This window comes from Lycium barbarum, chromosome 7 (genome assembly GCF_019175385.1).
Source record: "Lycium barbarum isolate Lr01 chromosome 7, ASM1917538v2, whole genome shotgun sequence".
NCBI lineage: Eukaryota > Viridiplantae > Streptophyta > Magnoliopsida > Solanales > Solanaceae > Lycium > Lycium barbarum.
This window is the reverse complement of record NC_083343.1, coordinates 50373008-50385121: the sequence shown is the minus strand read 5'-3', so window position 1 is coordinate 50385121 and position 12114 is coordinate 50373008. Positions and strand designations below refer to the sequence as shown.

The 12114-nt window shown below is 36.6% G+C and overlaps 1 protein-coding gene across 1 annotated transcript; it reads right to left on the bottom strand.

The window, feature by feature from the left end:
* Positions 1-5072: 5072 nt before the first annotated feature.
* On the bottom strand, positions 5073-7711 carry LOC132602267 (uncharacterized). Its single transcript, XM_060315203.1, has 2 exons — positions 7059-7711; positions 5073-5610 (listed from the first exon to the last, which is right to left on the bottom strand). Exons 1-2 carry the CDS (start codon positions 7545-7547, stop codon positions 5074-5076), a joined length of 1026 nt encoding a protein of 341 aa, XP_060171186.1. The 5' UTR covers positions 7548-7711; the 3' UTR covers position 5073.
* Positions 7712-12114: the final 4403 nt, after the last annotated feature.

Here is a 12114-nt window from a genome sequence, read left to right as displayed (position 1 = left end):
AAAACTCCGGAGGTTTCAGGGTAATAAAGTCACGAGCCCTTGCACTCACCGCCCTGTCTCTCGGGTCTACATCTTGCCGCTGGACCTGTGCGGCAACTAACTGAGTCAATAACTGGATGGCCTCTGTCATATGCTGGCCCGGAGCTGCTGGCGGTGGGACTGGAGGTGCTGGGGCTGGAGCTGGAACTCTTTCCTGCTCTGCTGATACAGGGGAAGCAGGAGGAGTCTGTGGGGGAGCTTCAGTATAGCACTCGTCTTCTTCTGGCTCCTGTTCAACTCTGCTTCCAGCCGCCAACTTGCCCTTCTGGGCCGCCGTAGTCTTCCTCTTCTTCGGCATTACTGAAATCGTAACATAGAATTAAGAAAAGGACAAGGAAGCCTAGTAACATAGCTCTATCGCACGATCTAGAAGACAAAGAAGGTCATATTTCCTAAATGCCCTGCAGCCTCCTGTTTATAAGTGTGGCGCGCTACACACCCATAAACAGGACTCTACTGGACACGGCTCGTAGACAAACCCCTAGGACCGAACTGCTCTGATACCACTTCTGTCACGACCCAACTAGGGGTCGTGACGAGTACCCGATACTTGTACCGAGCACCCCTTATCTCGCATCATATCCTTATTACAAAGTGGGCCGTATGACCTATGCCATTTTTTTTTCTTCGCCACTTAACATTAACATTAGTAGCATAGCTATAAACATAGGCGAACAAACTTTACTAGCACATTATACATCGACGAGGACCCTCAAAAGTACGAAACATCTAACTGTACATGTCTGTCCACGAGCCTCTAAACATAGTACACATATACATAGGAAGGGCCGAATACTGCTGTGCCCGAATATATACACAAAAATAGTACCAAGGAGCTGAGGCTCCGGGACAACTGGAGCGCTGCCAATACTGCTGATAGAACTCCTAGGAATCTGGTCCGTCTGCCTGCTGACCTGCGCGGCATGAAACGCAGCGTCCACAAGAAGGGACGTCAGTACGAATAGTGTACCGAGTATGTAAGGCATGAATGATAACATAGTAACTGCATACAGAGTATAAATAACAACAGAATAGACATACAGAGCTCATCCTGGAGTAGAAGTAACCTGTACATATGTATGCCTTGTAGGTGGATACCATGCAAGCTTAGCCCCTTTTTCAGAACACGGTGTTTCTTATTCTCGTATACAGAAAACAGTACATTTCAGAAAACGGTGTCTTTTACTCACATTTACAGACGCCGAATACATCGGCTCTCTCACCCCCCTCCCCAACGGTGTCCCCACATATCATATCATATATATCATGCATCACATATACAGACGCCGCGTACGACTCTCCCATATCCCGCGTCCGGGACAGAATCCAGCTGAATCAGGTGGTGATAAAACAGTTGCCCTTTCCCTTTTCCCGTATACATTTACATTTACATATACATATCCATACACACATACATGTATCATATAAACAGCATGCATGGGAGCCCAAAGAAAGTTACATATCCATCGGAGTGACATAAGGTCGGTAACCTCCGATTACATTATGGAATCAGCCATAGTCGCTTTGTCCCACCTTGAAGGGACGAGTATTATAAGGCGAGACTACCAATGAAAAGTGTCATTATGAGAAAAAAACATCAAATAGGGTCATAAGGTATAGTTTCATCCACTTAGAACCTTTAGAGCAGTCGTTACCGGTAATAGAGTTGAGATATCAAGAAATAGTTTAACATTTCCAGATTTCCATTTTTATAAGAGAACATATCGTCAGCATATCTATCTTAGGCATTTTCTCATCTTTGACTCCATCGTCATCACGGTCATCATAGAGATATTTACATTAGGATGGTGCTGTACTTATCGTTTGATAATCGGAACAAGGATCAAAAGTTTCCTTAGGATTCTACTCCAAAACAAGTCAAACGAAGCGATAGGGAAAATCCGGGAACAATGGGCCCACCTCGGGCCGAATGAGATAGCGTACACAATCTACATATGTTACGTGTCATGGCGTTACTTATGAGGGTTTTAAGGTAATCGGATCCTCTTTATGCAAGTTTTAGAGGTTTAGGAAGGCTTTTCAACATTTTGCACAATTTCTAGTTCAATTCCACTGAATGAAAAAGGGGAAACTTTAGGTACGGATTCCGGAGAATGGGGTTGTCCCCGAGACTCGTATCCAACTTATTACGTCTAAGACATGCCATAGAAGGAAGGATGAAGCCTTACATACCTCTTGCCGCTCCTTATGCTATCCCGAATTCAAGTCGCAAATCCGCCAAAATCTACAAATTGGTCACATTTACCAAACTTCTATTAGAACATTTAACATTGGAAATCTTAGGATAATACTTGGCTACCGAAATTCCGGCAGCATTTCCCCTGTAAATACTCCATCCCACCAAGTTCAACTTGGCCAATTTCAATCAACAACAATCCCGGGAATTCAACCCGGCCAAATTATCAATAACAATGCCAACAACAATACTAACGATTTCCATATTCAATCAAAGATACCTTATAACAACTCAATCAATTTACTACTTCTTTCAAAACCTTCCAACTCCAATAATAACAACCTAATAATTCATATCTCAACAACATCATACTAACCACGTTATTTTTCATGCATGCAAGAACCTTACATTCAATTTACATAACTTCTAAAACAAGTCTCCACCTACTACAACTTCACAAGATTATTATGCATTCATTAACAACATAGCATCCACCACACAACAACAACCAAAACATTAAATAAAATTGACTCATTTTCTTCCATATAACACTACAACTACACGGCCAACATCAAGCATACACACTACAACCTCTCCAAATTTATTCAACTTCCATTATCAACATAGTTTCCACAACAATAACAACCAAACACTAGATAAATTAATTAAAACATAATTTCTACACACATATACATGTTCCACACCTCACGGCCACACCCCTATTTTTATCTCCTTCATGAATTTCATCCACTTTTGTACACTACAACATGCACAAGCATCCATAACATAAAAAGAAAGTGAATTCTTACCTTCTTCCTTAATTCTTCAACTTGCTTGAATTTCCAACTTGTGAATATGTGTTTTTCTTGTTCCAACAACCCCTTCAACTTGCTAAGAACCTTTTGAGGAATTGTTTGGCTAAGAAAAACAAGTTGAAACTCTTTTTTTTTTTTTTTTCTTCAAGGCCGAATGGCCACTTCTCTCTTTTTTCTTTCTTTCTTGTGTTCTATGTTCTTGGAGCTTCTAGAGAATTTTGGACAATTAGAAGACTTTGTCTTCTTTTTATTTTGTGGATTAAGCCCCTACATGGGCTTGGCCCATTCCATGGCCGGTTGGGCCTCTTTTTTTTCTTAAAAAAATTCCAAGCCCAATTATCATTTTTGCTAGTTCTTGAAATTCATGAAAACTATTTTTTTTTTTCCGAATTCCAAATTTTCCCATCGTCTTCCTCCATATTTCCACGACTCATATTGCGAATTTCCCTTCATGCCCTTGACCTTTCTTAATATTCTCACTTCAAAATTCTTCATAAGCAACTCATATGATTAACAAAATAAAAGTAAGACCTTGTTTGTCATCTCCCCGCAATTACCTTGAGTTATCCGATTGTACTAAAATGCGGGATATAACAAGTGGCGCCGGGAACTTCTCTCTCTCTCTAAGCTTGAGAGCCCCTTTCTCTAAGACCTAATTTGCAAGATTAATTTGTGGAATATGTGATGACTTAGTCATCCACTTATACTTATATATATATCTTTACAAAGTGGACATGTGTCAATTTTCTTGACATGTGTCCATCTTTATTCAAGTCCAACCAAATCTCGCCACGTGTCGTGGGGCCCACTTTTCGATAATTAGATTAATTAATCACTAATCCTCACTTAATAATCTAATCATGGTAAATTAATCACAACTTTCCATTAATATTTTTACACTAAGTAAAATTTATAAACAATTCATGTTCTAATAGAAATCGAAAATTAAAGATTTCTACTTCGTGTCCGAAAATGATCCCGTCTTTAACTTGAGTCGATTCTTTTGCGAATAACTTGACGTATAAAATTGCGGGATATAACAACATCATTTTGTGATGCTGACTGGGCAGCTTAGCATGCACACATACTAGAAGATCAGTATCAGGCTTTCTGATCAAATTGGGCGAGTCATTAGTGTCATGGAAGTCCAAGAAGCAGACAACCATTTCCAGAAGTTTAGCTGAAGTTGAATATAGGAGCATGGCATCAATAGTCTCAGAACTTAATTGGATTCTAGGATTACTCAAGGAACTGAGAATTGATATTAAGCTGCATGTCCATATCTTTAGTGACAACAAGTCAGCTATACAAATAGCTTCAAATCCAGTTTACCATGAGAGGACTATACACATTGAGATAGATTGTCACTTCATTAGGGGAAAAATTCAACAAGAATTGGTTCAACCACACTACATTTCAACAAAAGAACAACCTGCAGATATTTTGACAAAGGGACTAACCAGAGTACAACATCAACTTCTTAATTCCAAGTTAGGTGTATTAGTCATCTTTAGAGCACCTAACTTGAGGGGGAGTGTCGAAGAAAATAGTAGTTAGAGACTTAAGGGCAATTCCTTTAAATGTGCACTTTCCATTTATTAGTTAAAAGTTAGTTAGTGAGGTTACGTAAGTTAGTTGGTTAACCTTCTCTCTCATTGGATATTGAAGGGTAATCCATTTGTTTATATATATGAGAGTATATCATCTCAATTTACATTGATTCAATAATGCTTTCTCTTCTTCTTCAACTGTTTCTTCTTCCTCTTTCTCCTACTTTCTTCATTTCTTGCTTTTTTCTAATTTCTTGATTGAACTCATGCATGGAGTTCTAAATCATTTCAATTCAATTTGCATACAATTGGAGTCACCCCCTTGTCACTGACACCCGCAGTAGCCTAATTAACGACGCGAAACGCCAAATTCCACATGAAGTAGATAATAAAACATCGATCACGGCAAACACATACACAAACAACACAGACAATTTCAGATACTAGTAGAAAGTCACTTCATAAATGTAATTCATATGCGTCTTGAAGAAGAAGCAACAAGATTTGCTTTAATTTTTCCAGGATTGAAACAAAATTTCCCCCCTAACACATCTCTTCTAAATTTCGTGAAGGGTAGCACTTTCTTTTTCGAGATAGAAGAAGACGACAACAAAACTGAATCGCCATGACGATTGCCTTGTAGCCTAAAGCTGAGTTCATTATTAACACTGAATTGCTTTTGCTCAGTACTTTTGATCTTTCTCTTGCTTTTTAACCCAAGCCAGATTCTTTCCCAAGTAGAAATCTTCTTAGTTTCCTCTTGATGATCATGAGGAATGCAAGGTTTAGGCAGTGCCAAACTTTGTACCAATGGTGGAGGGCTAGGAGGTGGAATGACTTCATTCTCTGGTGTATGTATTGGGGTACCTGGCTGCATTTCCCATTTAAATGGAATTCCTTCTTTGCTTCGATAGTATGAATGGGAAGATTGGTCTACTGATGACATTCTGCTAAGGAACAACGTCTTGCCACTTTCTTCTGAGAAACCTCTCTTGTGCATTTCTTTATCCTGCAAGACAAGTTTATTGAGAAGATTTAGGGTACAATTATATATATTCTCATAGTAATAGTGTGTAAAAAAAAAATGCAGACGATCAGTCCATTTTAATATATTTTAGTGGGTAACCTTGCTTTATATTTAATGTTAATAATGTCAGTTTCTATGAATACTTGTAGTTATTTATAGATCACTTGGTAGTGCAAATATTCTTTTGTATTGCCAGTGTATAAAAGGTATAATAACAACGACATATCCAATATAATTCTACAAGTGGGATCTGGGAAAATGGGTGCGTGCATAGCATTATTCCTACCTTGTGAAAGTAGAGAGATTGTTTCCGATAGACCCTCAGCTCAAGTAAAGCATATCAAAATCAGTAGGAAAGAAAATCCAGTAGATATGGTAGTGAAAATAATGGAGAGAAGAAATAGTAGTCCTGTATATAAAAGGTAAACTTCGAAATTTATAATCATTCTTTCCTTATCTTTTATAACAATTTGAATGATGGATCGGTGAAGAGACGTGCAAATCAAAGGGAGATCTTGATGGGAACTGAATAAGGATCTGCCCACTTAGAATCTTAGATCAAGTTAAACCGCTAAGATCAATTTTCAGTCAGAATTAAATTATAAATAACCAACTAGAACATATTCAATTATATTGATGGTGTAGAAATTCATTAAATAAAATGTCAGTGTAAATTGACTTAATCCTAATAATTGTCAATATCATGAACCAAACCATAACATTCTATTGAAAATATGGTTACACATTGCTTAATTTGTGAGAAATGAGAATTACAACTCGTGGCTAATTTTTGCCATGAATAGTCAACATTTTTGTTTATATATAGATATCAAATAACTTCAATCCTAACGGTCTACTAATGGCTACTCATTTTAGATCTGTACATTCTCCTTTATAATTGTTATATGTTGCATCTCCTCCCATGATTTAACATATTAAGTACTGCACAATCATTTTCCATGTGTTTTAAATTACAGGCCAGTTCAAGTCTCGATTAAAATCCTAACCATTTACCCTATTGTGCATTATTCATAAGTGTTTGCGCCTTAATTATTATGGTAAGATTGCGAGGAAGATGGAGAAGAAAGAGACTAATTATTGAGTTTCTTATTCGGGAAATGATTCACTTACTTATAATAAAGTATATTTATACAAAATGTTCGGTATAATTATTATATTAACCCTTTTTAGTATATAATTTGCCATATTTGTTAAGTTACTAAATCCACCTTTTATGGAAGATTACCTTATATTATTATTAGTTAGAGGATATGATATTATAAGAAAATATCCTAATGTGTAAATATATAAAAGCTAAACTTGGAAGGAAATATTCAAAAAATGAAAAAGAAAGGAATGCTAAATCTTTGAACACAAAAATGCAAAATAAAATAAAATTAGGACCTTGTTGCAATAATAATAATACCAACCATTGATGTGAGATTACAACAATATGGATCCTCCTTGCTGTTTGAGGCAAATGAATCTGTTGACGATGAAGATGAAGACGAACTCGAGTTCTTGAATGAACTCGAAACAAATTCTCCATCAGACTCACCAACATGATCATTTCTTGGATGAGATTTTCCAAAAGTACTTTTTAATGGATGCAGTTTCTTGATCTTCTTGGTAAGCCAAACCTTCAAACGTTTCGTTTCTTGAGGGTCAACATCATCATGAAAACAAGGTTTAGGCAACCGAAGGTTTTGAAATGAAGGTGGAGGGCTAAGTGGTGGAATATTGACATCTTCTTTTGGTAGATTTTTAGGAGTTCCAGGCTGCCTTTCCCATTCAAATGGAACCCCTTCTCCTCTTCTTCTGTAATAATATATTCTTGAAGACTGTCCTACCGATGATTCTCGAGAAAGAATTCTACTCATTTGCAATCCATGTGTGCTTTCATCTCTTGATGAATCCATTTTCTTAATACAGTTTGATGATCACTTTTGGCAAGGTATATAATGTTTGATGAGTAAAAAAGAGTGAATGCAGGTTGGCAGTTATGTGCTTAGTCAAGCAAATTTATATCAAGTGACAGAAATTGAGGAGGAGTGCGAGTAATTCTCCTTATTCAAAGGCGAAAGAAGAGAAATATGCACATGATCCTTTTTTGTAGACTCTACATACTTGAATTAGTATTCACACTTATGGTGTGCGCTAGGGTTTTTGCCACACACACTCAAAATATCTATACTCCCTCCTTTTCTTTTTTAATTCGCCCATATTGAATTGACACTCTTCTTCAAAAGGTGTTTAACTATTACTCGCTATGTTATACTTTCCTTTTAGCCTGTCCAAAAAAGAATGATATATTTTTATATTAGAATAAACTTTTCATTTTATCTTTAATGAAATAATTTTGAGTCACACAAATATATATGGCTTGATTTAGACCACACATTTCACAAGTCTTCTTTTATTTCTTAAACTCCGTGTGTAGTCAAATTATATCACATAAGTTGAGACAGAGGGAGTATTTATTAGGAAGATATTGGACGACTTGCCCTTCAGATGGAATGGTCTTTAATTTTTTTTCCTTTAGCAATCGATATATGTCTAGTGGGGCATATGTTCTTTAAGGGAAAAAAGTCATATATGACATAACTTATGAGATATTATGAAGCGAAAATATACACTTATGTCCCCCAAAAAAATTAATTTGTTTTGAGGGCAAATATTAAAGACCAGCACAAATAAGGGCATTAGTGCCAATGATCCATTTGTTAGAGGTTTATGTTATTAAGTTAATGATTATGAAAATATAATGAACAAAGCAATGATTATTATGGGTAAGGAGACCATGGTAAGAGTAGAGGGAAGGTCATTAATGGTCGGTTCAATGCTAGGAATATTCTTTTTTACTTCGCGTGTATATCATTCCGAGCCCATATTACTCCACTTAGAGCCCGTTTGGATTGGCTTATAAGTTGGCTTATAAGCTGTTTTCAGTTTTTTTGAGTGTTTGGCTGGCCAGCTTAAAGTTATTTTATGCTTAAAATAAGCTCAAAAAAATAATTGGACCCATTTGACTTAGTTTATCTAAAGCAGCTTATAAGCTGAAAACAGCTTATAAGCCAAAAAAAATAAGTTGGACTACCCCAACTTATTTTTTTCAGCTTATAAGCTGCAAACAGCTTTAAGCTGTAAGCCAATCCAAACGGGCTCTTATATGGGTTACCTACTTTTATTTTACGCGGATTCCAAAAATTATTCTCGTACAGTACCTTCAAAGCCTAGCACCAGAGTCTAGATATATATCGGGTCGTAAATTCTGCTTAAGTAAATAACGGGGTGAATTCAGGTGTAAAAAAAGTCACGTAAACTCATGATCATCCGATTAATCTCGATATATTATGTGTATAATTTTTAAAATATACCTATTATTACCTTTTGCAAATCATTCAACAAAAGGTTTGGTGGTGCACTTGGTTGAAAGTTAAATTATTTATTTAGAGATTCAAAGATCAATCCCCACTTAATGCATTTTTTCCTTTGGTAGCTATTTAGCAAGTAACCTGCATAACTAATACATGTATAAGTTAGGGAATCTATGGAATAACTAATACATGAATAACTTTATTACTAATACCTCCATAACTCTATCCAGCTACCAAACGACCCCTTACGGTACAAAGTACTATTATGTGGACTACTTTATTATTAATTCGCTGCAAAATGAATTACAATTTTACATTTAAGATGATATAATTTTAAACTTTTCAATTTACCCTCAATAATATGTTTTTATAATGACAAAAATGTCATAAGATAGAAATCATGTTTAACATCACAAGTTTCAAAATCTTGTCTTTCTTTCTTAAATTACATGTCCAATCAAACTACGCTACATAAATTGAGACGAGTGGAGTAGTTATATCATTATATTCAAAGGACCGGTGTGGAAGGCTAGGGGTTCACGGGCATCTGTTAACTTCGGAAAAAATAATATGTTATATATATGTGCGCGCGCGCACGCGCACATACCTTGAGAACTAGTATATATCTGACTGTGCACCCTAAAGAATATAAATGGCTTGGCAGCTCGATGGTTGCAGTTGTTGCAGTCCATTCTTGTGAGTTGTGACCCAGGATCGTACCCTCATGTCACTTTTAATTAGTTTTTATTTTTATTTTTTTTATATTTGGTTAAGACATCCATTTTTGCATCTGTTGTTAGGAAAACAATAATCAAACTTGCGATAGTACATACATTTTGCACAACCTTATCGACTGAGCTACGTCACTCAATTGCTTTATCTATGTTAAAGTTTAATTATTATCACACAAATCATATTTGACCCTTATATTTGTGTTTTCGCGACTGCTCACACTATTAGTGACCAGTCTGACACGATATTATTCCTAAGTCGTCGTTGAAATTTTGTTTGGTGTTTATGTTAACATAATGGTGCCCGGCCCCGTGGCTTCTAAATCCTGGACCTTCCTCTGATTATATTACTCAATGTGTTCCTTTTTACTATACACTAAAAATAGATTTTGCTTTTTTTTGCTTTTCCATTTCAGCAAATCATGAGGTAGAACTAATTTTTTTCTTTCAATTTTAACCTTATAATTAAATTAAATAACCTTTAAGAAAATCACAATTGATAATTGTTTACCCCTGAAAAGGTAACAATTGAATTTGTACGCGGTTTAAAGGATACGTGGTTTAATCAGTTGTTAGCGTAATGAAATATGAAATAACAATCTATTTTATGTAACGAACAAAAATAGAAATAGCCTGAATCGTTTATTGCTTGTAACTGAAAACTGGTCCGATGCAGAGCGTTAAAGCTTAGTGCCCGAGCCAACTTGCTAAAGAACTTGAACCTTATGAAATTTTATAGAGTAAGTGTATGAGATTAGAATTAGATGCCTTCTAATGAGAGGGTTTACCTCTTTTTATAGTATAAGAGTTAGAGTCCTAATGAAACTTAAAATCTGGTAAATTGATGCTAATTACTATTAATGACGCCTTAACATTTGGTCACGCAACGACTGGCGTAATGGGCGACGTGAAATTCGACTTGTAACGGATTTCACGCAATTGTGCTAACTGACGTCTCTCCGGTTTATTGGATTAACGTCCCTTCGGATTTCGTTTCATCCCAATAACTGAACTCGAACCAACGCCACATCTTGAAGTCAACATTCCTGTTTTACTCCAACCTCTCGTCAGAAGGTCGCAACATTTTACACCGATTTTTACTGTATACAGATAGTCACCACACTTCCCGGATCAGAGTTTGTCAGAGTGATGGGAAGTGGAATGATAACCTCAGCATCTTCTCTTGTAAGCTTCTTTTCGGAAATAGGCGGGAGATCAAACGTCCCCTCACATCACATCTTTCTGACTTCGGACACGTGTCTGCCTGATTGGATCGTCCCTTCGGTTCTCGAATTGAAGCGTTTTTCCATTATTACTCTCTCCCTATAAAAGTGTGGTTCTTTTCACTTTTTACCTTTTACTATTCGATTAATCACTCTTCGAACTTCTTTTGAATCTTCAACCTTGTTCTTGCTTTCCTTCAAATCTTCATCCGTCAACCTTCAAATCTTTATATCAATCTTCAAATCTTCTTCTACCAACCTTCAAAGCTTCATACCAATCTTCAAATATTCATCTTATTCTTCAAATAGTCATCCCATTTTTCAAATCTTCATCCAGATCACCAAATCTTCATAAGAAATGGCAACGAATTCCAGATCTTCTTCTAGAAATGTTTCACCGGCTGTTTCTCCACCTCCGACAATCGACGTCATTGCTAACCCTGAGGTTAGTGCTTAGGTCGATCCCTTCGAACCTCGGGCTCAAGATATTCTGCCCTCGCACTATCACTTTGACATCAATTCGCTGTCGAGACAGCTTCGAGAAAGTTCGACAGAGACTACAATGTCAGACGCTATCCTTCTTCGATCAAGGAAATGGACCTCCCACGAGTCCGAACTGATTGTGGTTGGACATCACAACTGTCACGACCCAAACAGGTGGCCATGACGGGCACCCAGAGCTGGCCTACCGAGTATCTCAAAACGTACATCGCATAGTCATATCTGAGTGGGCCATGAAGCGAACTCATAAATATCATAACTAGAAGGGACAAATGCTCAAAAGATCTATATATATATATATATATATATATATATATATATATATATATAAAATGAACGTTATCAAACTGTGCCTATATATACGAGCCGACATGCTGTCAAATGATACTCCCTCCGTTTCAATTTATATGAACTCATTTGACTGGGCACGACATTTAAGAAAGAGTGAAGACTTTTGAAACTTGTGGCTCAAAATAAGTCTTGAATATTTGTGTGGCTGTAAATCACTTCATAAAGTGAATTTGTTTCCAAATTAGGAAAGAGGTCATTCATTTTGGCACGGACTAAAAAGGAAATAGGTTCACATAAATTGAAACAGAGGGAGTATAACACAAAATGGACCGAAAGGTAACAGAACAGCTAACTGTACATATG

What these genes read in the sequence shown, in the direction of transcription:
- LOC132602267 (XM_060315203.1), bottom strand. Translation starts at nt 7,547, where the DNA reads ATGGATTCATCAAGAGATGAAAGCACACATGGATTGCAAATGAGTAGA. An exon ending in GTTGTAATCTCACATCAATG is followed by an intron (nt 5,611 to 7,058) that starts GTTGGTATTATT and finishes CTTGTCTTGCAG; the next exon opens with GATAAAGAAATGCACAAGAG.